This window comes from Drosophila suzukii, chromosome 2L (assembly GCF_043229965.1).
Source record: "Drosophila suzukii chromosome 2L, CBGP_Dsuzu_IsoJpt1.0, whole genome shotgun sequence".
NCBI lineage: Eukaryota > Metazoa > Arthropoda > Insecta > Diptera > Drosophilidae > Drosophila > Drosophila suzukii.
This window is the reverse complement of record NC_092080.1, coordinates 693,478-720,559: the sequence shown is the minus strand read 5'-3', so window position 1 is coordinate 720,559 and position 27,082 is coordinate 693,478. Positions and strand designations below refer to the sequence as shown.

General features: G+C 42.6%; 5 protein-coding genes and 1 long non-coding RNA gene across 7 annotated transcripts; 4 read left to right on the top strand and 2 right to left on the bottom strand.

The window, feature by feature from the left end:
• Positions 1-317: 317 nt before the first annotated feature.
• LOC139352307 (uncharacterized) lies at positions 318-973 on the top strand. Its single transcript, XR_011603636.1, has 2 exons — positions 318-669; positions 738-973. It is a non-coding gene; the product is annotated as an uncharacterized lncRNA (long non-coding RNA).
• Positions 974-3,560: 2,587 nt separating this feature from the next.
• Positions 3,561-14,519, top strand: Gsc (goosecoid homeobox). The gene is made up of 3 exons (XM_017077357.4): positions 3,561-4,440; positions 5,650-6,017; positions 13,587-14,519. The coding sequence occupies exons 1-3, from the start codon at positions 3,810-3,812 to the stop codon at positions 13,866-13,868; spliced, it is 1,281 nt and encodes a 426-aa protein (XP_016932846.1). The 5' UTR covers positions 3,561-3,809; the 3' UTR covers positions 13,869-14,519.
• Positions 14,520-19,008: 4,489 nt separating this feature from the next.
• On the bottom strand, positions 19,009-21,800 carry Pph13 (PvuII-PstI homology 13). Its single transcript, XM_017089939.4, has 3 exons — positions 21,606-21,800; positions 20,813-21,078; positions 19,009-20,748 (listed from the first exon to the last, which is right to left on the bottom strand). The coding sequence occupies exons 1-3, from the start codon at positions 21,644-21,646 to the stop codon at positions 19,991-19,993; spliced, it is 1,065 nt and encodes a 354-aa protein (XP_016945428.2). The 5' UTR covers positions 21,647-21,800; the 3' UTR covers positions 19,009-19,990.
• A 1,249-nt stretch (positions 21,801-23,049) lies between these two features.
• On the top strand, positions 23,050-23,993 carry Ptth (Prothoracicotropic hormone). Of its 2 annotated transcripts, none has more exons than XM_070999563.1 (3): positions 23,050-23,188; positions 23,284-23,616; positions 23,680-23,993. In XM_070999563.1, the coding sequence occupies exons 1-3, from the start codon at positions 23,102-23,104 to the stop codon at positions 23,926-23,928; spliced, it is 669 nt and encodes a 222-aa protein (XP_070855664.1). In that variant the 5' UTR covers positions 23,050-23,101; the 3' UTR covers positions 23,929-23,993. The 2 variants fall into 2 exon arrangements, with proteins under 2 accessions (XP_070855664.1, XP_016945431.2); XM_017089942.4 differs by having other exon boundaries at positions 23,284-23,622.
• On the bottom strand, positions 23,973-25,100 carry cold (coiled). The gene is made up of 3 exons (XM_017089943.4): positions 24,916-25,100; positions 24,532-24,842; positions 23,973-24,477 (listed from the first exon to the last, which is right to left on the bottom strand). Exons 1-3 carry the CDS (start codon positions 24,971-24,973, stop codon positions 24,385-24,387), a joined length of 462 nt encoding a protein of 153 aa, XP_016945432.1. The 5' UTR covers positions 24,974-25,100; the 3' UTR covers positions 23,973-24,384.
• A 537-nt stretch (positions 25,101-25,637) lies between these two features.
• Ipk2 (Inositol phosphate kinase 2) lies at positions 25,638-26,931 on the top strand. The gene has a single exon (XM_017088047.4). The coding sequence runs from the start codon at positions 25,823-25,825 to the stop codon at positions 26,753-26,755; it is 933 nt and encodes a 310-aa protein (XP_016943536.2). The 5' UTR covers positions 25,638-25,822; the 3' UTR covers positions 26,756-26,931.
• Positions 26,932-27,082: the final 151 nt, after the last annotated feature.

Genomic DNA, 27,082 nt, shown 5'->3' with positions numbered 1-27,082 from the left:
GTAGTGGCACAAAACCAAATACAATACTTAGACGAGTTAATTTAATTTTTTATTTAAAATTCAATCTGCGAACTAAAACAAAAGTGCGCAGCGAGTGGTGGAAAAATCAGGGTAGAGGTCAGAGTTAGGGGGAAAGAATAAGAAAAATATCAAAAAGTTCTATTTGAAAAAAGCCAGGAAAAATAATAGAAAAAGTGCAGCCCAACTTTTGAGCTTAGCTCTCTCTACTTGCCTTTCTCGACTCAAAATTTCCTCTATTTTTACACCATCATCATCATCGGTTTTCCCGTCGGGAGTTTTTGGCCACACTCAAAAAAAAAATCACCATAAATATTAGAAAATCGCCCGTGATTTCAAAACGCCATTGAATTAAGAAATATTTTCTTGATTATAGAAAAAATGCCTACAATTTAAGGAATTCGCCATAATTTTTTTTTTTTTTGTAATGAAGAAGAGGAAGAATCCCATTTTTTTCTTAAATTAATGGCGAATTTTTCTTGATTTTTTTTCTTGAAATAATGGTAAATTCTTACTTAAATTTAGGAAAGAAATACCCATATTTTAAGAGAAAGTGACTTTTTTTTATACATTTTGATGGTGGTCTAGCTGGTAAAGACGTCCGGTCAATAAACAATCGAACAAAAGTACCTGGTTCGAGCCCACGCCACGGCAAGTGTACCCTTTGTTTATTTATTTTTCTTTTTTTTTTTAATTTATGTAATTTTTATTCTTATTAGTTTCACTTTTCTATTTACCAAATTGTTTAAACGGTTGTTAAAAAGGTTTAGATTAGAATAAACGTTATTTGTATGCGTAAAGCTGGACCAAAAGCACCTTAGCCCTCTTTAGTCATTGTATGACAAGAAGCACGCGTGGCCGAATGGTTAAGACGTCTGGCTATGGTGTGAGCAGTTGCGGGTTCGAGTTCACGCCGGGGTTGTCTGAGGTAAGGATTTTTCCATTTGTTATATTTATTTATATGTTTATAGAAAGTATTTATATAAAATAAATCTTTAATAAATTCAGGTATATATAAAAATTTTCAGACTGTAGTATTCCCATGTAATAATTGCCATTAAAATTAGAAACGGTTTTATCCATTTAAAATTCAATATTGGTATACAAAACCAACCAAATTCCTCAAATGTAGGGTGTAAAATGTAAAATGATGTAATCTTACATCATAAATATTTTTTTTCTTATTTTAATAAATTTTTCCTTAATTTTAAGGTTTTTTACCATACATTTAAGAAAAATTTGTCATTATTTCCAGAAATGGCAAACCATAAATTCAAGAAAATTATTTATTTAAAATAAAGGTGAGTCGCCGTTGGATGAAAATCATAGGCGATTTTCTTGATTTAAAGGCGAATTTCTTGATTTAAGGGCGATTTTTTTTTTGGGTGCATGTAAGAAGTTCAGTGCAAAGGCAAATAGCGAAACCCCCGAGAAAAGTGGGACGGAGAATCCACCGAGATTCGGAGAGCAGGAGAAGGTGGAAGAATCCTGGTCCTTCGGTCCTTGGCCTGCTTAATTATTCAATAATTTCTAAAAGCATTTGGCCACATTCGACGTCATCAGCCGTCATCCTTTCATCCTTTTGCAACATGTGACAGGACCACTCCTCTTCTTCCTTTCCCCCGTAATCAGTTGAACACATATACCCCGGCACACACTCAAATATCTGCATTTATGTAAGCTTCCCTCTCAGGACCTCCCTTCCCCTCATATTACACTGAACGAAATGAGTTAAAATTGCGAGAATGGCAATAACAACAGTCCTCTCCGGCGGCTGATGCGTCTCACTTGACGAACCGAGAAAACAGTTTCAAGTTTTAAATTGAATGACAAACTATTTTATATTTCATTTAAATTATTTTTCAGAGGAATTACTATTTTTAAAAATCCATATAAGTTACTTTAAGAGGAATACTAATAAAGAACATAATAAAGTAGAAAACAAGTCTTAGCTAAGTAAACTTCTATTGACGATTGTATGAAGACTGGTACGTTTCAAATTTCTGTCTCTAGTTTATAGTTGTAGTTTTATTAGTCACTCCGTAATACGATTTAAAGGGTTTTCACCTTGTAAAATATTTTTCCGAGTGACCCCACTTTTGAACCCCCACATAGGTGACATTGTAAGGACTTTTCGCTTCATTCGCTTTTCCTGACTGGCTTTCCATTTGAGTTTGTGTGGGTGTGTGGCCTGCCAGAGTTGCATTTATCATTAGTCGTAGCTTAGCTTTTGTTTTCCTGCATTTGAGAAGGGGGAAGGGCACGAGTTCAACCCCAGGGGCCATTGGGGATTTTGCACTTGGGCATGTTTGATGTGGAAACTTTAGATTAAAATATTTTCATATGCACATACGATGTGGAACAATAGCGATGACGGTCGCCAAAGTGATGTAGATTATTGGAAGAGTGCGCCATGTATATATGCTGCCTCTACTCTTCAGTGAAATACCTACGTATATAGCCCTTAACCTCCAGAAGGAAGAACGGGATAAAGATAAAGCTGGAGAAGGAAGCGCATCTCCGTGGGCGGATTGAGCGCATAATGATGTTTATGTGTTGCCAGAAACATAAAAGCATTAATTTAGTCATTATCTTCTTAAGATATAGCGTCGGCAGAGGCAGCGGAGAATCCGAATCCCCTAAAAGCGGAAAGAGAGCGTCAGGCTTTTTGCCACCCATAATTTTCATCAACATTTTTATGCTACCCCATACTACTTACTACTTACTCTGGGGAAAGAGAGAGAGAGCTGCTGTAAGCCGTCTCTTGCGCACCATCTTCCCTTCTCTTTCGCACCCTCGTCAGCTATCTCTTTCTCCTGGGGGCCGCGGGGTCTGTCAGTGATGACTTTATCTGTATAAATAACTGTCAGTGGTCCAAAAAAAGTAAGTAAAGAGCGGAAAAAATACGAAAAAAATATATATGAATTGGGGTGAAAGGTGGGGTTTTGTGAAGGGGACATTATCTCCGTAGCGCCATCTTTATCCAAGACCTCCTGGCAACCTTTAAGCTGGAGAACTGCGAGATGGGGACACCGACACCTTCAACCACCTAGCCACCAACAGGAGCGAGAGAAAGAGCTATAGAGCGATAGAAAGAAAGGGAGGGAGGTTTATAGAGAGAGACGTCCAAAGCCAGAGAGCATTACCAAACAATATGGTAGCGTTGAGGGCGTGGCTTCAGCCCGATTTCATTGGCTGAATCGCAAAAATGTCCGCTAAGAGAGAGAGTATATCTGTATCTGAGAGTCTGTATCTATATCTGTAGAGGAACTGGCCTGACGACTACTCAATCGACAACTTGTCGGGCGGCACGCTCTCACAACAGTTTCGCAGCTCGAGCGGACAAGAAGGGTTTCCCGGTGGCTGAAGAACCTGTGGAAAAATCTCAAAAATCACGACGCGATTTAAGTGCGTGTTCCAAGTGCGGATTAATGAATTTTAACTTAATTAAATAGGGTTTTACCACGTATTGTGCAAGTCAGTGAGGAAAGGCCTAATAGACTCCCCAAAAAATAACTTAGTGGATTTTTCTATATTAAAAAGAGTTTTATAAACGTTTTGTGCAACAACAAACCAGTGAGGAAAAAGCATTTTTCCTGCTTGAAAGTTACAGAGACTCCTTCAAAATTCTCTCCTCACTGTGGACCCCTGGAGGAGGAGGCGGTGGAGGCACCACCACCACTCCCAGCACCACGCCCGACATTCCGCCCTCGGCGAAGGCCAAGTTCAAGATCACCGTTGTGAGCACGCCCAGCCCCTCCCCGCCGCCCACGCCACCGCCTGCAGGCTCCATGTTAGCTCAAATGGTCGAGACTAATTCCCCGCCGGCGGGTTATACGCTCAAGAGATCGCCCAGCGATCTCGGCGAGCAGCAGCAGCCACCCAGGCAGATCTCGCGGTCGCCGGGCAACTCGGCCGCCTATCACCTGACCACCGCCATGCTCCTGAACTCCCAGCAATGCGGGTACCTGGGCCAGCGACTGCAATCAGTGCTCCAGCAGCAGCATGCCCAGCACGCCCAGTCCCAGAGTCAAACGCCCTCCTCCGATGATGGCAGCCAGTCGGGAGTCACCATTCTGGAGGAGGACAGGCGAGGAGGAGCCGCAGCCGCATCCCTATTCACCATCGACAGCATTCTGGGCTCCAGACAACAGGGCGGAGGATCTGCTGCCAGCCAGGGAAACCACATCGGCAGCAATGGCAACCAGAATGGACTGACCCCAAACGGCATCAGTTTGGGACTAAAGAGGAGCGGCGCCGAGTCCCCCGCCTCGCCCAACTCAAACTCGAGCTCCAGCGCAGCCGCCAGTCCCATCCGACCGCAGAGGGTTCCTGCCATGCTGCAGCATCCTGGCCTGCATTTGGGTCACCTGGCGGCTGCGGCGGCGAGCGGTTTCGCCGCCTCTCCCTCGGACTTTTTAGGTAAGAAATAAAATATGAAACAGAATATAACCTCCGCCAATTAATGCCTTATCTTTTATGAGATAAGAGATCCCACCTCTCCGTCATTTATTACCACTTTTACAATAGCAATTATAGTTTAAATTTAAATTCTAAGGCCTTAAGGCCTTAATTTTAAGGCCTTAACCGCTTCCTTCTTAAACTGCCTGATAATCCAGCAATATTTTTAAGTTTCTTGTTTTCTCCGACCCATTAAAACGATCTAAAATATTTTTACGAGTATGCGGCTTCCCATCGAACTTTAACTGTGAAAACACCTTGGGGGTACCCACTCATGCAGTCAGCAATCACCCAATCACCCATTCACCCACTCTCATCCTGACATCCTCATCCTCAACCACTGAACCGAACCGCTCTCACTCCCTGGCGAATCCTGAATGGCATTATTCATAATTAGGCAATGATCCGTGAAAGATGATTCCGCATTTGCCTTCCATTTCCCTTGCGATTTTGCGGTGAGAGGATTTGCATTGGGCTCTAAGTCTCAGATTCGGCTGGAAAGCCCGGGAAAACCTGGGTCTGGGGGTGGCTTTAAGATGGGCTCGGGTCTTGTGTTGATTCGAGCGTGGATCTCCGGCGGAGATTTATGCAGAATCCCGCTTAAATTCATTCAAAGGCTCCCCCGCAGGACATGAATATTAAAAACCTGGGCGCAACTTTTTTGGCCCAGCTTGCTGCAACCGGAAACGGAAATGGAAGCCTCACATACGTTCACAACTGGGGGCAAAATAATAGATTCAGCTTTCGGATATCCTTTATATAATTTATCGAAGTAATTTAGAAGTATTTATATTCCTACAAAGACGAAAATCACAAGGGGCTATGATATCATTTAAAAAGGTGTCTAAAGGTATGCAACAATATCTTTTAAGTACATAAATCCAACGAATTCATTCTGAAAGAACACAATTATATGTAATTTTAAAGCCCCAGTAATTTCTGTGGCAACCCCTACTTTAATTTTTGCACTGCTACTTATTTCGCGTCTGCTGTACAGCCAACATGGCGGCCGTTTTATTTTCCGCGTTTCGTTATGCGCATTTTTAAGGATTTACCCAGGAATATTCCTTCTACCCCTCGCCGTCCCTCCTTCCAGCGCTTATATGATGATGATATGACTGTTATTACAGCCAGGGAATAATGAATTTTCCTCTTGTTTTCCCTACACAGTGGCGTACCCCAACTTTTATCCAAACTACATGCACGCGGCTGCGGTGGCACATGTGGCCGCCGCTCAGATGCAGGCGCATGTGAGTGGAGCAGCCGCCGGATTGGCGGGTCACGGGCACCACCCGCACCACCCCCACGGACATCCGCACCACCCACACCTGGGCGCCCACCACCACGGCCACGGGCAGCACCACCTGGGCCACCTAGGCCATGGACCGCCGCCGAAGAGGAAGCGTCGCCATCGCACCATCTTCACGGAGGAGCAGCTGGAGCAACTGGAGGCCACCTTCGACAAGACCCACTATCCGGATGTTGTGCTCAGGGAGCAGCTGGCCCTCAAAGTTGATCTGAAGGAGGAAAGAGTTGAGGTGAGTTAAAACCAAATCTCAAAATCTTAAGGGGATCTTGAAATCTCTTGCAAAGGTGTCTCAAATTATGCAACAATATATATATTTTTAAACCGAACGTCGCATTGGTTTTTACTGTGTACTTTTAGGCACCTCTATAAGTGATTTCATAATAACATTGTAATGCCAGCATTTTTCACTTTGTATACGAGATTCTCAAAATCATTTTTTCCCTCGTAGTAACCTCGCTTTCTCTCTGACCCACAACCTTTTCTTCTATTTGGCTCTAATTTCACGCTCGTTTTAATTCCCCGCGTGAAACCAATTGAGTGCTACACCCCCGCTCTCTTCCACTTAACCATTATGAATCAGATTCCGAATCTGATTCTGAATCTGAATCTCTGGCATCTGCATCGCAATCTCCCCCTGAGAAATTCTCCTTGTTTATTTAGTTGTCAGCGGCGTACATTTTGCGGGGCTTCTCCGCCGGCGAAAGCAAAACAATGCCAATCCCAATGATTCACTTAATTTGGGTAATGGGACTTGGGATACAACCGCATGTTTAAACGGATGGCGATGGTTATTTGCTCGGTGGTTGTCCCTGAATCGTATCATTGCTAATGTAAATATGCTGGGATGCCCTTGTAAGTCCCACCCCGGGCGACCAGAGGGATAATATAAACCATCCCTTGGCATCGGCACATCGGCAATTGTGATTCAAAGTCCATTAGTGTCGAGGAAACCCGACAACAAACAAACAAATTGAGAGGTCACCAAGGAAGAAAGTGACGACAAAAGTTGACAATTTAATTTGTTCATATTGATGGGTGGCTATCTCGCGTCTTTGATAAGGATTAGCAACGCTTTCCGGGTTCCCGGACCCCTTAGTTTTCGTTTCCCTGGCAATATGTGTTTGTCAACCGGTCGAATGTTTAATCTAACCCATCTAACCCATCCAACCCCAAATCGCCCTCACCTTTTGGAACGCAGGAAGGCGGACAAGTGCGACATTTGTTGACACTCGGCGGGGTGAAGGGGTGTGGGCTTATGTTTGGCCTTCAGCTTAAGACAACTTACCCATTAACATTACTAACCATTTAGGATAATTAGAGGCGTGGCGTTACTTAACCCGCAGGCGAATTGACGCCCGCTTTTTGATTAGGCGACAAATTTAACCCGCGGCCAACATTGGAATCCTAAGCGGATTACGGAGCAGGTTGCACGTTCTGCAGTAAATTTGAAAAAAGACTGAGGTGAGGAAATGATTTCCCAACTTTTCAACTAATTGGAAATCAGGGGATTCGAATCTGCTGCCTCATGGGGGCGACTAATTAACATACAACACACAAAAAGAGACTTCAAACTTGTCTCTGACAAGCAAAGTGGATGAAGAAAGAGACGGCAGCAATCCCCAATCCCCAAACCCCAAAACCCCAGTAAATCTTGTGCTCTGTCATCGCTCGTCATTGACTTAAGCAGCATAATCAACTTCAGTGCTGGCTTCCAACTTGGAACCTCGGCTTTTGTGACTGCTACTGTTTAGCATATTTGCATGCCGAGAGTTGCCACTCGAGGCCCCCGAGCCCCGCGATTCCGGGACAGTCGCTCTAAGACCCCAGTCGGACCATAAGTGGCAATAATTATTGAAAATCTTGCCTAAGACAAACAGCAGCAATAACAAAAGAGAAAACAGAAGGGAAAAAATGAACAAAATCGAAGCCTACACAATGGTTACTCTAGCGGAGAAGAGTCCGTGCAATTGGTGATCTATTAGGTAACACATTTTATTTGTAGTCTTTATCAATGGTAGAGTATCTCCAATAAAAATTGATTAGTACTAATTTAATCTTTAATGTCTTAAAGATATAACGCATATGATCAAGGAACTTTTAAGTTATTAACAAACCCTTACAGAAAGTTAGACAATAAATCCCTTATTCTGACTAGGTTATAGGTAAGATCTTCGCATACCAAAAATGCTAGCTATATCTTTTCACAATGCTTGGTTCTCATAGGTTTCCTAACGAACTTATTGTAATTATTCAGTTCCCAGCCAAACCTCGTTCGGCATTTAAATGATCTGCTTATTTTGACTTCATCATTTACAATTATTATTTTTATTTAGACACTCGAGAGTCGGGTGGTTTCGGATCGGATCGGATTGGTTTGGATGGGATTGGATCGTAAAACAGTAGCCCTACCTGTAGAGCAAACAAACTCGTTCTCTTTGTCCGTCTGCCTCTCTTTTTTCGCCTTGCCTTCTTTGGTGCGTGCAAGTCAAATACGCCTAATCCCGCAGCTCAAGTGATCGAGGCGATTTGGTTCTCCGATCAGCCAGATAGAGAGGGACATATGTATATATATGGGAGGAATGCCTGGAGGGCATTTCAAATATTTGTCTTCGGTCGTCGCCAAGAAATTAGTAATCATCAGCTTGGCATAATTTGTGCTCCTCTCTCCGTTCGATCGCTCAACTCTATAAATATTGATGTTACCCATTCTCAGACTTATAGAGAGAGTGGATGTGGAGAACGGCGAAGAATGTGCCCACTCATCATCATCCTCGTCACTCCATTGTGGACTGATCTCTGTTGTGTCTGCTGTTTTCTCCTACTTTGTCGTTTTGTTTTGGCCAGGACTTGAAAAGGGCTTGTCACCCTACTGATACTATAGTATGCCTTTCTTTCAAGGATCATCCCATATAACTCAAGCGTTGCCGCTTTGAAGTTGCACAATTGAGAGGTCTCGACTTGAAAAGGGGTTCGGGCTCGGCACTTTCTGTTCCGGGGCCACCTGCGTTGGCAATTAACTAAAATATTGCTTCTGTATTATTATTATTATTGTTGTCTCTCCTTAGACACAATAAACACACCTCCTCCCCGATGTTTGTTTAGCCTCGAAATTGAATTAAAAACGGCAATGAGCTGGAATCAGCAGATTTCCGTTAATTTTACCCGAGGTCACAAACCACCCACAACCCACCCACAACCCACCACCCACTGGGTGAGCCACTCAAAAACCCACAAATCTCACACCCCCATGTTTCTTGGTAAATGCTGTTGTTATAATTTTTCATAATTTTCCATTATTCAAACACTTGAGTTTTGAGGATGCGAATTCTCAGTTATCCCCCGGAGAATTTTCGGGCAGCAAAGTGCGTTTATAACCTCGAGCCTTGGAAAATGGATGGGGGAAAAGGACTTTTCCTTTTCCGACGGGGGGCAGACGCTTTTCCCATGTTTGCTTTACAGTTTTGGCTGTTGAAGCGTGTAACCGTAGACAAATATTATCGCTGGGGGAGAAAATTGCCTCGAAGCTGCATAAATTTACACAAAAAACGCAGTGGGTGGTGGAAAAGGTGGGAGGACAGGTGCACTCATCACTAAGCCCTTAAAAGGTCGTCCGTGTCAACGATTAGCTAAAAAAAAAAGTTAATAGAAAAGACCATTTAAATACCTTTTTGAGGGCCAAAATTCCCTAATTTTGATGGGTTTTCATCGGGTCTAAGTGACTGACGAAATTTGAACATCGTTTTTGTTTCTTTTCAAGAAAATTGTATAGAAACATTCCCTTATTCAACAAAATTTGAAAGATGAGCTTCTCACTCAATTTCAATAACTTATGGTTTATAGAATCGTTTTTATTACCAGATAATTTTCAAACAGAACGACATTTTAGAGTACCGTTTCTATAAAAAAATGTACATTTAAAAGGGATAGCTCTTTAATTAGTGCACATGCACTTGTTAAACCCCCCAGTACACTCGAAAAAAAGGCAATGGGAATGTGCGTAACGAGCAATTTTCATGGGTGCGCGATTTTAATCCAACAACACGACGGAAACAGCGTCAACAATTTTCCAAAAAAGGTTGGATGAAAATTGGGAAACTGGGAAAAGGGTAGCTCCACCCATTTTGGTGACGAAGTTTCCGACCGACTTGTGTTGCCAATTTTCACTAATTAGAGCGACTGGCAAAAAGGCAGCCGCCATTTTGTGTTTTCCACCGCTCCACAACCATTTTCCACCCATTTCCCCCCCATCTTAACCCCTTACTCCACATTTTTATTAAACCTCTCCTAGAGCCAGCCGAAAATGTGATTTCTCTCTTTTGTTTTTTGGTAGCCTGGCGTTTTCAATGTTTTTGGCTTTTGACGGGGACACAATTTTCCGGTCCTGGAAAAACACGGAAAAATTAGAAGGCAAAATTCGAGAGAGCAGGTGCAGCGATTATCGAAGCGCAAAGTTATCATAGCAGTGCAACTATGTGCTGCATTTTCGGAAACATTTCATGGTAATCCAGCCACGCAGTCAGCAGACTGGTCAAAAAACCCAAAAATAACACACACATCATGATGGTCAGTCTGCCAAAAAGACCCCGCCCACTGAATTTCCCAATTTCCCAAGGGGAAAAGGGGGGAAACGAAAGGGGGCGTAAAGCGCTTTTGTAGTTAATTAAAAATCAACTGCCGTGGGTATGTTTGTTCAATGGATTTCATGCACGTTTTCGAATGTGTGCCGCTCTTCGGCCTTTTTGCCCTCTGGAGTTTCCACCGCCCCTCGATTTTCCTGCGGTATCAGCGATTTATGCGCTTTTGGATGAAAAATCTGTGGCAATATTTGCAGTGGCCAGTGGTTCCGCAGATCTCTCGACTCTAAGGCGCGAGCCAATGCATGTCAAGTTCGGAGCTTCCCGCCACGAAAAAATGCATCAGCTTCGCTTTTACACTGAAAGAATAAAAACATTTCTTGGACTAGCTTTTGATTTTAAAAAAGCATGACTGCAAGATCCCTAAAGCCATCGAAATAAAGACTCTTTGGGTAAATTGCTTTTGAGTTCAATTTAAAATATTGCATTTTTTTTAAAATCAAGATTTCCAAAAAGGTTGATGATATCAGCTATGTTAAACTTAATAGTCTAAGCGATTAGAATGTAAGGAACATTTCCACTAACATTTTCAAGGGCTTGAAATCACTTTAGAAGGCCCCGAAAAGTATGCTAAGACAAATTTGAAATGAGAAAATCTATTAGATAAATGCAAAAATATTTTGGTTGATATTGAGACAACATTTGTCTAACCCCTTGAGTTTTGTTAAGGAGGCTTTCCAATTTTATACATTTTTGTCTCAGTGGAACACTGCAATTTCGCCATTTTGTTGGCATGTTGTCGAAGCCATCAATCAACATGGGAAATCGCCCACCACACAGATCCCCGATCCCCTGAACAGCCACTTTTTGCGCCTTTGTTTATTTAATTTCTCCAAATTTTCACTGCGATTTTTGCGAGCGTGCCAGCCAGCGAAAAGCGGCAAAAAACGCGCCTGCGGTTATGGCCAAATTGTTGTGCGTTAGTCAGATTTTAAACGTGTGGCGGGGGAGGGGGGAGGGACGTGTGGAGGTTTGGATTTCCCCAGAACGGAAAACTCTGTTGGCCGTAAAAATTACTGGATTAGCAGAGCGAGCGCGTTTTTTCCGGCGCACACACGCGGCTCTCAAACTCCGGTTTTTGTAGTTCCGTCGGATTAGGGTTCAATATGGTTCGCTGGCTAACATTTAATTAAAATATGAAACTTTAATAACCCGCAAATGGCGAAAAACCCAATCAGGCGGTAAAAACCGCTAGCAGCAAAGTACCGATTTTTTCGTTTTAGAATTTATGGATTAAAACTGTTGCATAGGTAATCATCGTTTTAGTTTGTGTGTTGACATAATTAAGCTGAGTAATTCCCATATTCATGGCTGCGAATTTTGAAAAACGCGACGCGTTTGTTGTTTTAATAACTTAAGCTCATAAAATTATGAAAATTATGAAAATAAATATGCAATATATGTGCGAAAAGCGAGGGAGTTGTCAAAAATCTAATTAGGCCGAGTGGAAAGCGAAAAATAAATGGAAATTTCAACTGACATTTAGCGAGGACATCAAACGCGTTGCCAACTGGCGAAAGTTCAAAGGTTACCAAGGCGAAACTCAAAAATTAAATCCTAAGCAAATAAGTAGAGGAAAAGCAGCAGCAAAAATGTACTCAAATTTAATGCAAACTTAAATGAGCTCGACTATGAATTCCCGAGCTGCAGATATATCCTTTTGCTTATAAGTTTAGCGCATTTCCCCGTCTTCCACTTCCGCTTCCTCTGTTATTTCAACAAATTCAGTCGATTTGCTGCATAAACATTTCCCGAACCCCAGAGAAAACTCAACTTTTTCCTCGAATGATAACATTGTGGAAAATCAACTTTTCCACCGCTGCCTAATTGTTCTAATTAAACTTTTTCCTGGCTGGCGAATTTTCCCCAGTATTTATTCAGCAAATAATCAACAAACAGACGGACAAATAAACATATAGGGGTTGCAAATTCACCATTGCACTGGAATTGGATTGGGCAAATAGAGAATCGCAGGGAGAATCGCTGGGAGAACGCAGAGAAAGAGAGAAAAGACTCCGCCCTCCGAAGGAGAATGGGTTATTGGGGGTAGCTTTGGGGGCTAATGACAAGACAGATGGGTTCACTGCCCACAAGGGTGATTACATAAGGGATTCCTATTCCTCTTCAGCATCATATCTTCCCCTTCCACCGAGGAGAGATATAACCTCCTGATGATGTTTAACCCCTAAGTCACTTCACAGCCGCCTTTTGTTTTAATTAACTAAGTAGCGGAGGGTGGGGGTACAGCCGAGAAAGGGGTTAAATGTGGGGTATAAAAGGCAGGCGCAAAGGGCGTGGCCAAAGCCTAATTAAAAAGAAAAAAGGGTAAATCCAGCACAGAAAAAGCAGACTCTCTCACTTCACCTGTCTAATTAACATGACATTTTTAATTTGTCCCATTTTCTTAATACAATTATTTTTAGATATAAACTTAATGTCAGAAATATTTACTTCCCATGTTCTTAAAAAAATGTTACAACATAAAACAGGCTTTTCTCTTGCCAATCATAAACCTTGCTACCCTATAAGTACGTTTTTTTCCACCACTTTTTTCTCTTTCCTTCTTTAGCCACCCCTTTCTGAATTCTCAATTAATTACAATTACAATAAGTCATCTCATTAAACCCAGAAAAAGAAGGAAAGTGAGTGGGAGTGGGGGTTGCATTCCCTGGCAACGGACCAGAAGATAACCGCCAAGATTGAGAAAAAGAAGCCCTGGAAGGGCACAAAAAAGGGGGAGTGGGTCGAAAAAATTACTTAAAATATTTATGAGCAGAAATCCCAAGCAGAATAGCGAATTTCCGAGCAAAACGGATGAAAGTGTTTTTGAAGCCCCGCGCTCAAAAGTAACCTAGGTAGCCACCCAAGCCACCTACCTACTGAATTATTATCCTTATCAGAGGAATACAGTAAATATTGCCAAGAAAATAAACATTACCAACTTAAAAAGTTTAGATTAAACTTTAGAGTCACTAATATGCATTGATTCAGACGGTTGGAGACAGTTTACAAATGCTGTGCTGCTTAGACACCTTTATGCATGTTTTTAAAACCATTTTCGATTTCTTTAAACACTTGTAAGATTAAATTTTTAAATTAAACTATACAGAACAATATTTTTATTTTTCCTTTACTAATAGACTATTTTCATCTTATTTTTCCAGGTGTGGTTCAAGAACCGTCGGGCCAAGTGGCGCAAGCAAAAACGCGAGGAGCAGGAGCGGCTGCGGAAACTGCAGGAGGAGCAATGTGGCAGCACCACCAACGGCACCACTGGAAACAACAATACCAACGGCGGAAGCGGCACCACCAGCTCCACTGGAAACGGTTCCGTATCCGTCAAATGCCCCGGATCCGATCACTATTCCGCGCAACTAGTGCACATCAAGAGCGATCCGAATGGGTATAGCGATGCCGATGAGTCCTCCGATCTGGAAGTGGCCTAAAAAGGGGCGTGGCTCTGGGTGTATATATGGAAGGATAGACATAAGTTTTAGGAGTATTTCTAGGGCCAGTTGATCACGTCGGGGTTTATAAGTCATTTAAAATACAAAATACATGATTATTTTCTATTATTTAAATGATAAAACAAACGAATTTATTTATGAAATTGTTTATACGACTGAGTACTTAAATTAAATAGTTCAAAGGGCACATTGACTTTGCGATATCGGCCCTTAGATCATAAGTTTTGTTTTGTAAATAGAAAAGAAGACAGACCCATTTCTGAACATTTTTTGTTACTAAGTTATAAGTTGAAAAGCGGAAAGGAAACGCCAGAAGAACTAGAAAAGTATCCTAATTACATTTAGTAAATTCTGTACAGTCACCTAATTGTATGTAAAGATGTATGTGCGCGAATGTATTGTATCAAACCAAGTGTGAATGCATTCTGTGGTAATTGTTTCGTGTCCTGTGTCCAAGTCCAAAGTTTATTGCATCTAGAATACAAATCTCCATAAAAGAGTTTTGATAATTAAGATAAACACACATACCATACTAGACGAAAGTTAAGTGTCATTCCTCCAACGATTAATTCTAATGTTAAAACTAACTTATTGAAAACCGAAAATAAAACGAAAAACTCGCCAAAAGTCAAAACAAAATTCCAAGAAAAGTTGTTTAACTCTGGATGGATGGGAAACTTTCGATGATAAGTGGGAAGACCCGGCGAGAAGCTTTCACACCTGCCACTCCAGGTAATAGGAGATGGAGATCCAGGGATAACTGGAAATGGGGCAGGAAAATGGGGGAAAACTGGGCGGAAAATGGGGCGGCAGCGGTCAGCCTGTTAGCAGCTTCGATGGACACTTTGATGGCTTCGCCTCCAATCAATTCGCACACAGACAGGGGCCGCACAAAGGATCTGAAATGGGAATAGAGGATGGGGCACGAAAATCTATATGCATCTGCATCTTCTCCGCTCTGTGGCAGATGTATCTGCATGTCCTCTGCCGGCATTTGTTGGCCATTTTCATTCTTGCATTGCGAATCGGGGGACGTGCCAAAACAAGATGGGCAAGCCACTGAAATCATCCCCTGCACAGAGAGAATATGGTGTATGTATGTTAAAGTATAGATAGAACGATGAAGAGTTAGTCAAAATAAATTTGGAAAACTGACAACAGAAAGCTGTTAAGATACGAATTGAAATCATGCCTAACATATGTTATCTACAGATCAGAACTAAAAATCGATTTTAAAAGCTGAGAAAAATATCACAATATAATATATCAATGAAATATTATAAGTAAAATATTAATGAAATAAGTGAGTACTATAAAAGGGTTTATAATGGGAATAACTATAATCGAGGCATAACTATAAAAAGAAGACCAGTTATTTCAGGGATCGATCAAAAAAGTAAATCATTAAAATGTTAAATTAGGCCAGAGATAATTAAATAATTCAGAAGTGTGTACTTCGAAAGAATGTATATATTACTCGCCCAAAGACTAGTAATTTAAAAGCAAAGAAAGAAGATCTAGCTTACTTTTTTGATCCGTTTTACAAAAGTATCAAAACGAATATTTTATATCATTATTTTATTACCATTTTATTTTTGTTAAGTGAAATGTTCTGGCAGCTCACTCTCCTTCTGTCACCCGAAATTTGACTGACAAATTGTCTCGTTTTGGGCTGTATTGTGTCCTTTTCAGCTTGTTTTTCTCCCCCATTTTTTTGTGTTTTTCTCTTTGGCAAAGTTTCCATCTTGTTATTTTCCTTTGGCAGAGCCGGAGCAGCAAGTTCAGGTTCATTCAGGTGAGAGACTCCGACGACTCGAATCGATGGCCAAAATTCAAATTCAAATTTATTCTATCTTGACCTGACTTGGCTCGTTCTCTTTTATTTGGTCCTCTGCTCCTGAGTCGCCATTTTGTGCCCAGTCATTCCCCTGGCTTTTATTTGCATAGGCCTATAGGCCCATATACCATCCCAAATGATACGATCTCGAGTTACCCGCAATCTCCAATCCCGGGATCCTGGCTACTGGTTTTTGCGTCGGGTTCTGTTTGCTGCCCGTTAATAGTTCGTGTAAAAATCTACAAATATTTGCACTCTATTAATTTTTCTGATTTCTTTTTTCACTCCCCCGTCCCGAACCGTTCTCGTGTTTCTTTTGTTTTTCTAGTGCACGCTTCGCATAATTTTTTCCGTTCCTGTTCTGTATCAACACGAAATTTAATATACACCCAGGCCCAAATTCCTCCCGCTCCCCTCCAATTCGCTGCTATTTACTCGCATACAGACCAAAACGTTTTTTCGTATTTTAAAATAAAATGTGTACTTTTTAAGCTTTAGGTAAAGAGCGTTTCGAAAATATAAGGTCTTGTTGGCTGATAAACCTTTAAAAATTAATATAAATCTAATTATTTCCCATTGCAGATATAAATAAACGTATTACTTATCATATTTGTAATTATATTATTTCCGAATTCGATTTTTTTAGGTTCTTATCTCAAGCCGTTTTGACTACAACAGATACTTCCCGATTTTTTAGACCCTTCTTTTATAGTATATTATATTGTATATGACAACTAAGCTTGTCGCTTTTCATTACATTTTGATCAGCTCAAAAACAGTATTATTTTGATGAATTTTTTTAAGATCTAATGAACAGATCAGATAATTAGAAAACTAGAATTTTAGTATTTAAATGTATTTTTGTGGGACGCACTGTATGAGGATATTAAAATATATACACACTTTTTATAACATTTTTTTCGACAGTTTTTCTGACCCCCGCTTTGTGTATATGCAGCATATGAAATATTTACCCATTAAATTTGCCTTTAATTAAATGGGTTCGCCATCCTGGCACTTTTTTTCTTATTTATAGGAGCCAAGGGAGGAGGTCGACATTTCGTTTGTTGAAATAAAAATATTGTTAATTGCAATTTATTCACATGAACACCTCTCCGAGATCCAAATGGAAAAGAGGGGGCAAAAGTCATTTCAGTCGCATTCGATTTTAATATTTCATTATTTAATATTGCCCTGTTAGTTGGATGGGAAGGAGGGGGGCTGGAAATCGAATGCATATGCATAATGAATAACTCATTTGCCGACTGAGAGATTCAGGATTCATGAGTGTCGGGGGTTCAATTCCAGTGGCTAATTGGCAACGGATTGGCCAGGCCGAGGAATTAAAGCCGATTCCGGCTGCAATGATGCTGGGATAGGAACTGCCAGTAATATTCTTTTAAGATATTTGAATCAGAAAAAGTAGACAGTGTAAATCCTCTTGACGCAGAGCCAGAAACGTTTTTATAATTAAATGTATTACCTTTATATCAATCATTTAAATTAAAAAGGTTTTGTATGCTTTTCATTTGGGATTCTTCTAAAATCTCCTTGCAAATTACAATAAACATTTTTATTAGGAATATTTTAAAGAAATAACTGTAAGTAACTAAAACAAATACCTAAATACCTATATGTTTAAAGGACAAAATATTTAAGATGGTATAGATATTCTTTTAAAGGATTCACAAAATGTTGTTTACAATATAGCTCAAGATGATTTTTCTAACCATCAATCATACGTTTCCCAGTGGTTGACCCACGTCATAGCTCCTGGCAAGAATCCTCCTGTAGATTAGCAGGCGAAGCAGGTGAGTTTAATCCATAAAATGTGCGATTATTGCGTTTATGCGGCCCGGGGCGCATTCGATATAAAATATAAACAAACGTTAGAGAAATTACAGCACAAAAGCCGAGCAAGGAGCAGCTCTCAGCTCTCTCTCGCAGGACGTCCTTATATGTATAGCACACATGGCTTGTATCGAATCCCCTGTATTCCGCATCCCTCTTCCATTCCTCTTCCTTTAAGGACCGACGCTTATTTGACTATCGATTAAAGTTTGTGGTCCTTGTGCACACAGCCCCGAGAAGCGAGTGCTCGAAATAATACCGAAGAAAAGATTTTCGATTAATTTTAAATGTGCCAGTACAGGCGCAGAAGGAGGTTGAAAGGCTAGACAGAAAAAACGAATGTAGGGAGGGTTAAAATATGAGAATAGTTCCTGTAGAGCCTACAAAAAATGATTTTTATGTAATAGTTGGAACAGAAACAAAGAGATTATGCCGTGTCGACATTTATAATAGTTTCATAATGGTTTTTCGAATTTCAAAGTCTTACATTTCTTTCAGACTTGCCAAATTCTTTTCATCAGTTATTCCCCCACACCTTCATTCACTTTCAAAAAAGCCAACCGAGTCTCACAGCGCATCGTTGCGCGGCCTCATAACAGAAGATTATCCAATGGCAACCGGTCGCGTCCTCATCCTCATCCTCATCGGCATCCAAGGGCCATCCGCCATCCGCCATGCCAACCCTCGACCGGGGATAATGAACTTTTTTGGCCATCCGAGCGTGTGCCGTTGGGTTTTTGGGTCTGTGGCCTGTCCGTCGCTGCGACATCCACCTCAGCCTCAATTAGCTTATTGTCCCCGTCATTGTCAGCTGCAAAATGGCAGCCGAAAGGGGATGGGGTGGGATGGGGTGGCTCTAGGTGGCCCTTGGCCTCGCAAAATCCACAAGGAGCTTGCCAAGGTGTTAAGCCAGCTGAGCCGGGTGCCCCCAGCACCGAATCTTTACCTCTGTCGGGCCTTTTGCCGCTCCATTCCCTTGAAAGCTTTGTCTTAAGTCCAGCAAGCTTTGCTGGTCCAACCGGAAGAGTCTTAATCAAGCCAAGCACCCTCACGTGATCATTTCTGTTCATTATATATTTATAAGAATTTTAAACATTTAAATGGAGGGTGTTCTGAAATAAATTATGTCAGAAGTATATAAAGGTCTCAAAAAATTCAAAATCTAGTTAAAAACTTAAAGCTACGTGCAAACATCTCAAAACTTTCAATATTACACAAAAATATATTTTAATTTAGTTTCTTCAGTTCTTAAGAAACATTATTATTTGAACTGCCTATAATGATAATAAAAAATAATTTTTATCTTCCACTTAAAACCCTTTTATTATTACTAAAAAAAAATAAGAAAAAGGATTCCTTCTTGTACCCAAGGTTTTGAACTTTCGGCTACAGTGTAAACAAACTAAATTAATAATAAAAATTATATAAAAGAATCGTTATAAATCCTCCTTTTATTGCACACGTTTCGAAAAGTCTATGTTGCTTATATCTGGTATCTCTTAATTTCCAACTTCGCCACTCCTCTGTTGTCCGCCCACATTAAGCCCTCATCTGCTGCGAGCTTTTCCATAAGCCGAGGCGGCTTTTAAATGGAGTGTAGGAGTCCTTCGTTAAGACTGCTTAGGATCAGGTTCCGCAGGAGTCCACGGTAATAACAGTAAATGGAAATTACAGCCAGCCAGTGGGATGGTCCGAGGTTCAGGGGCTGGGGCTCTTCAGCAATTGTTGAAAAGCAAAGCAAATGTTATTGCCGAACAAACAGAACTGAAACCCGAAATCCATTCAAATCGCACAATTAGTTTGCCTCTAATCCGAGCCACAAATAAGGCGTGTGCAGGAGGGTAGGGGCGTGGCAGGAGCGTAGGGGGACTCCATTGTTGGGCACACACATGCGGAATCCATAAAAGCCAAAACAGAACCTGGCCAAAAATGGTAGCTGTACTCGTAGTTAAGGACCCGTTTCGTCTCGATTTGAATGTTTCCTCTCTACTCACTTTTCGAATTTAACACTGCGCCAAAGGTTCTCAACCAAAAAATGTTTGTCTTCAAATATTAGAAATATTTAGTCATTAATTTACAGATTCTCTTATAATAAACAACTTTTTCATGGCTGGAATTTTAAAAATTACACTAATCTAGAGAAATTTCAAGGACTAAAGTAATCCGTAAGAAAATCTAAGCTTTGATAATACAATTTTTTAAAGTATTTGAATTCAAGTGTGGCGACCTTGTTTGGTCTTGAACTTGGGCATTAGCATTGACTAGAAAACAAGAACAGAACTAGAACAGGCTTTACACTCCATTTCCCCTATATCCACCAACATTTCCACCACAAAGATGGAGCAATTTAAATTAAAGCTACAATTGGATTAAGTTTACGTTTAACTAAGCAAAGAATTCACCTAAGTTGGATTCACAATACGTCGCTAGTGATGACACCACCGCCCACTGGCCCACCCTCATGTTGCTGATGATGCAGTTGCTCCACAAGATCAGCAATTCCTTCGACTCCAATGCTCAAAGAGGGCAGCGTCTTGTCCAGCACCAAAAGTGAGGGGGGCGTCTTGGGCTCGCCCTCTTCCATTCCAAACGCGGACATGCCGATCCCCTCGAGACACAGCTCATTAGAGGACCCGACCAGCTGGGAGTGACCCACATATGGCTGCATCTGGGACTGCTCCATGCTTAGAATGCAGTCCGCCTTGAAGCTGTCGATCGTAAACTGGTCCACGTCCACGCTGAGGAACTTCATCTCATCGTAGGCGGAGGAGCCATCGGCCATGTCCAAGTTCATGGAGGCGGCGAACTCGAGACCCTGATGATGCTGGCCATTATGCTGCTGCTGCTGCTGCTGGTGAGGATTCGAGTTCTCATGGTGATTCGGATGGGTTTGAAGCTGTTGTGGCGGGTGCTGCTGCTGGAGGTGATTCTCTGGGTCCATCTGCGGTTGTGTCTGCGCTTGCGTTTGAGGCGGAGGATAGGTGGACCACTCCATCGAGAGACCACTGCCACCTCTTTCCAGTCCCAGGTGGTCAATGTTGAGGTTGAGGAATATATTCGGTGATAGCCTGGAGGGCGACATGGCCCCTGTGCCATAGGAAGCCTTCAGTTCGTTATCCAGGGAGTTCGAGGATTGCGGAGGGGTGTCCGGCAATAGAGTTCCGCCGCCACCTAGAATAAATGGAAATATATACTTGTTCTATAGGTAAAACTTGAAGTCCTTTGTGCTTCCTACCCAACGCACTGTCCAGTTGGCCGAGCACAGCACTATCGTCGTAGGCCACATCGAGATCCAGCGCTGCCTCCTTGTACTCGCCGCCCAGACCACCGATCTTCTCCTGCTTGCGCCACTTGGCCCGCCGGTTCTGGAACCACACCTGCACCCGTGCCTCCGTCAAGTCGATCCGTACTGCCAGCTCCTCCCGAAAGAACACGTCCGGATAGTGGGTTCGTTGGAACGCCCTCTCCAGCTCCTGCAGCTGCAGGGTGTTAAATGTGGTTCTGCGGCAAAAAGTTTACAAATATTTTATATCAATTAATCAATCTAATAACTTGTCTTTGAATAGTGATGATGGATAATTTTTTTAAATTTATAATATTTTCTATAATATAAAATTAATAAATAATATAAATTAGTTAGGATATTTTCTAAAAAAATATGTGTCTCAAAAGATTGGACTGGTTATGGCAAGTAAAAATCACATACATCTTTAAAAAATATGAAATTGGCAAATTGACATGAAGTAGTATTCCATTTTTATAAAACGTTTTGAAGAAGGAATAACATTATAATAATATTACCTATATATTACTTTTTAAGCAATAACAATAATAAAATGTAATCATATATGATACATTTTAAACCTATCATCGAAATATTTCTTCCTTTCCTTTAGGATACATAGTTAAAAATAAATCAAATTAATTTTTACACTACCCCTTAAAAAAGCGAATATTATTCCTTTGTCATATTTCCGATCCTTTGTTTTTTACACCTCATCATATCTGGGTGATACCCCGATCCATACCTGTATCTCCTCTGCTTGCGCTTCATTGTGCCTTTGTCCATGCGAATCCTGAGTTTGAAGTGGGTAGCTTTGGATGGATAGAGTGGGTGGCGATGTAGTGCCCGCTGAGGCTTGGATCTCGCTCAATCTCAATATCTCCCTCGAAGCGGATGGGGGTCTTCAAGCGCGTCGTGACATAGTCGCCGAGTGTTTTTCTATTTTTTAACGATTTTCGTCGACACTTCGAGGGCTTCGCGGTGCTGCTTCTTTTCGCTTTTCCGCTTGGACAAATTCCACGGCGGAAAAACTGTACAACAACAACGACGACGACGACAAAAAACGGATGAAGTCTCTCCAAGAAGGCAGCTGCACAGCTCAGCACAAATCCGCCACCAAAGGAAGCTGCATCTCCTCCGATTCCGTTTCCGATTCCCGACTTCTCACACTCGATTTTAGATTGCGATGTCAAATTGTCCGGCTGTGCATGTCAAACTATGTGGCACGGCAATGTTCTTGCCTCGACGACGCGAATTCGACTGAGGAGGATTTGGATTTCCACAGCGGACAGTGACAGTGCGTGCTGCCCGTCGACGGAAGCCGTAGAAGTCGCCCAGAGTCCACTGTACTCGTGGGCTCCCTACCAGCAATAGTCTATACTATATGCTCTATCGTGTGTATAAAGGTCTGACCCGGTCTAGTCTCTTGGGCAGTCGTTCTAGCCGAGCTTGTTATGCCAGAGGCGGTGCACCTGACCCAAGCTGGCCAAACTGGGAGACACAGTGAGCTCATAGTTTATGGTGGCAGGAGCGCAGTTCATGTTGGCTTCGGAGGATGTAGTTTGGGTATTTAAGATACGATTTTAACTATTACTTTATACCCTTAGGCTTATCTTATTATTTTATAAGGAAAAATATTAGCTTAACTATACAAGCTAAGATAGAAAAACAAAGATTTTATATTACAAATACATTTTTAGAATATTAGCTAATGCCAATTGCTTAAAACCCCAGCAATCGGAAATCCGAAAACAAAGTGGCTTCCTCCACAGAGGGAAATTCCGGACAATGAAAATCCAATCGGAAATTCATCCTCTCACTGAAAAGTATGCTGCAGCAAAAGTTTTCGGAGCTGTTTCGGAACCCAAAAATCCAAAAACCCACCCTGGTCAACGTCATCGATGGTGGGGGAAGGGGATCAGATTGCCCTTTGCCTGTGTACAGTGTACACATGTCTGGGTCAGTGGGCTTCCTTTGGCCACTCCCGCCCCCAAAAGTTCTCCACCTCTGCCGGCACTTGAGGCCTTAAAGCCATTTCCCTATTGAAAGCAGCAAAAAAGTATAAATAGCCAAGGGACTCAACCCCATCAGCCGGCCACTTGAGCTTGGCGTGGTATGCCATTGTTGTGGTGTCAACCGTTGAGTCCATTGTTCCATCCTGTCCAGGTGACGAGCCGTAATGGATGCTGCTGCTCTCATCTCTGTCACAAAAGGTAATCCGAGAGGCGGCTTTTGTCCTAGATGGGTATAAAAGTGCGAGGACTCCTTGGCCAGGGCCGCAAAAGGAGTTCAGCGCTGGACAGGCACAGATCGAGCAAAATGCCGTGGGTAAGTTCCAGCTGAAAATATGGATAGTAACACAAGGATACTGCACCTACATCTTAAACTTAACCGGAGGAAAAATAACTCTATTCCTTTCCAAGTTGCCCATTTCCATAACGGCGCTGGTGCTGCTTAACCTGACAAATACAGGGGACGCCAGTCTGTACTCCAGTGATGGAGGCTTCGACGAAATGCTGGGTCTCAGGAGTTGCGAGCCCCAATGTCCGGAACAGCATGGGGAGGAGCAGCAGTCCGATCGCAGTACATCAAAGATGCTAAGTGCCCTCTTCGGATTCGGTCCGAGTACTCCACATCCCACGGAGATTGCAATGGCGATGCCCCACCAGCTGCCGCCCATGTACTACAACGATTTCTATGAGGACCTGCTGACCACCAAACGCAACGATGTCCACTCCGCAGGCTGCGATTGCAAAGTTACGGTTTGTTGGGATTCCATAAGCACCGATGGGTGTTCACAGCTTTCTATAATCCTCTAGAACGAGCTGGTGGATCTGGGCAGCATGCACTATCCGCGCTACCTGATGAATGCCGTTTGTGAATCAGGCTCCGGACGGAATCTGGCCAAGTGCTCCCACGGATCCAACTGCCGGCCTCTGGAGTACAAGGTGAAGGTTCTCACACAGGGCACAGGGCAGACAGATCCAGCCTACTCCTGGATGAACAAGGATCAACCGTGGCAGTTCAAAACCGTCACCGTAACTGCCGGCTGCTTCTGCGCCAAGTGATTGAAAGGATGTGGAGAACTGTCAATATGTGAATGTGGAATATCTGTATATTAAAGCGCCAAAAAGACGTCAAAGTTGCTTTATTGCAGGGTGATATTCGATTTGGATCGGGTTATGACTTACGTATGCATATTTTCGATTCTTAAAGTAGATTTTTAGCTGTCTCTTTGATAACTTATTTGAAACAATGTAAATGATATGTCTCTAAAAAATGAGATTCGTACAAAACAACGAAACGGGCAAACAAGTTAAGACATATTTTTTTAAGTGTAAAATATTCGAGAGGGAAGTCAACTTCCCAAAACTTTGGGAATTGTTTTCCAATTCTCCACGTTGAGTCAAGGCACTTGGACGATCTACTTAATAAATGGACGGTGGAAACTACTTAGCTTATGGACGGTTCTGTCAAGTTAATACAAAAATCGGAATGTGCGTGTGATGTCAGAGCTTGCGAGGCTAAGAGCGTGGAATGAGCCAAGATCCCAGGCCTAATAGTGTGATGGACAGGGTCAGGCCGACTCCCAAAGCCTGCCGCGAAGGAGCGCCACTCTGTAACAAGGTGAGATTAGATGGGGATCCCTATAGGTCATAATTTCTACCCACAATCACGAAGTAGTTGCACCGATCTCCCTGGCAGCACTCGTTGCACGCCCAGTCCTCGTACCAGATGTGGGTACAGTACAGCTGCATGTAGCGTTTCCTCTTGGACTGACACTGCTCCTTGGTCATGCACCTCTTGGACACGTAGTACTGCTTCAGGGCTCCCTCCGAGAAGTACGGCTGGGATCCCCAGCGGATTTCAGTGCCGCAGACGTTCTCGAAAGGCTCACAGGTCTTGATGGTGTTCAGGCACTTTTCCGTGTTGCCCGTCTGGTTGGAGCACACATAGCACTCCAGTCCAGTCACAAAGTTTACTGGAATTAGAGAATTGATTACATTTTTATTAACATTTATAGGTGTGGCCCAACGTCGAGCTCAAAAACTAACCTTGCGAACACAAGTAAATGGCGGCGACTGCCACCAGAGCAATCTCCCAGGATTTCATATTATACCTTATTAGTTAATAGTAGATAAGCTTAAGATAAGGTAAGGTAAATAAACGCGTTTAATTAACAAACAAAACCAAAACCACCACTCCCAAAAAAGAACAACAAATTAGAAGAGCGTGCGTTTTGCAACACCTACTAACAGCCACTTTGGAACACTGAACTTCAAGTAGTGCTGCCACCTGTGGCGCTTAGTGTACTTTAGCTTGCTACAAATTTAAATAAGGGAATAAAAGCCCATAAATTAATTAAAACATCCACCTCAAAACAGTGCCTTCAGTGCCTTTACCTTAATATTAGATATGAAAAATGTCCTTTACCTTAAAAACTGCTAACAAATTTAATAGCTATTAAAATGTTCAGAATGTTTTCCCGCCAAAGGCATTGCCAGATTTGAAGGGCAGCGAACCCGTTCACCGATGTTTAAAAAAATAAATTAATTTAATGGCCCAAGCTAAAACAAAAAAAAAAATTATATAAAATATCTAAATATATTTTAAGGGATTGGCCTATTCAAGAAAAGTTATTGCAAATATATACCTACGGCTTAATAACTTCTCCCTGGTTAAAATCCACCGTAGCTTTCCTGGCACACCACCAGTGAAAATCTAAAAATATATGTAATACAGTTTGTAACTTTAAGCGTTGTTTATTTATGTACATACATATCTTCCGCACCGTTTCCCGATGTCGATAGTCGCCATGTTCCCATCGATATTTCTCACCCACTACTAAGTGCGCGAAACATATTCTGCGTGAGATTTGCGGGCTATTGTTTGCATTTCAGCCGCCTTAAGTGGTGCTGCTCCAGGGCAAGACGTCTACCGGACACCGACTTCTCCGCCGCCATGGCCAAGAGTGAGCAGGAGCTGCCCGAGGGCTTCCGGCAGCTGAGGACTCAGGTCGCCGGCCACACATTCGAGGAGAGCAATGCGGAGGCAGTGGGCCTCCTGCAGGACTCGAAGGCAGGATGCGTCCTGAAGCCCCTAGGGAAGCCGGAGTGCGGCGAACGGGAGCTGCGCTTCTATGAGTCACTCGCTGCGGCAGCTGCTTCAGGTGATAATGACCTTGCCCTGCTCCGCGATCACGTCCCCCGGTTTTACGGCCCCCTGAAACTGGTTGTGAATCGGCGCGAGCGCTCGTTCCTCCGCCTGGAAGACCTTACGCGTGGGATGCGCCAGCCGTGCGTCATGGACGTGAAGATGGGTAAACGAACCTGGGACCCAGCGTCCTCGCCCAACAAGCGGAAGCTCGAGGAGGCCAAGTACGTGCTGTGCAAGCAGAAGCTGGGCCTCTGCCTGCCGGGATTCCAGGTGTATCTGCCCAACGAGGAGCATCCCAAGGAGACCACAATCCTGCGACACGGCAAGGACTACGGGAAGAGCCTGAACGTAGAGGGATTCAAGCAGACTATGGCCTTGTTCTTCAATGCCAGCACAAGTGATTCCAAAAGCAGGAGAGCGGGCACCGAGGTGCTACTGAACGAAGTGCTCCGCCAGCTGCAGGAGATCCTCGCCTGGTTCCACCGGCAGCGCCTGCTGCATTTCTATGCCAGCTCTTTGCTCATCTGCTACGACTACTCGAGATTGGGGAACCCACCGACGAGCCAGTCCCTGCTCAATGGCCACCGCCTCAATGAAGATGACCCCGCCACCTGGGTACGGGTCAGAATGATCGACTTTGCCCACGTTTATCCAGCGGAACAGGCCCTGCCAGACGAGAACTACATGTTCGGCCTGCAGAGCCTGATAGAAGTCGTCCAATCAATACTCCACCGATGATGATCAAAGGGACCAAGACCACTCAAAGACGTAGTAGATGAACATGTTCCAATCTCATTGCAATGAGAAACTTTTGTATTATCGCCTAAGCCAAAAGATTAGTCCACAGTAGATGCCCACCTGTTGAGGATTGGGGAGCTACTCTAAACGTAGAATAAAACCCGGTTTTTTACAAATTGTTTATATTATAAATAATGAACTTCAGATCGAACTTATGAATGGGATGTTACTACGCAACTAGTTAGCGCCTCTTTCAAAAGAAATGACTAAGGTCACGCCATCGATGTAAGAAATGGTTGTATAGATGATTCGTCTGCTTTATCTTCT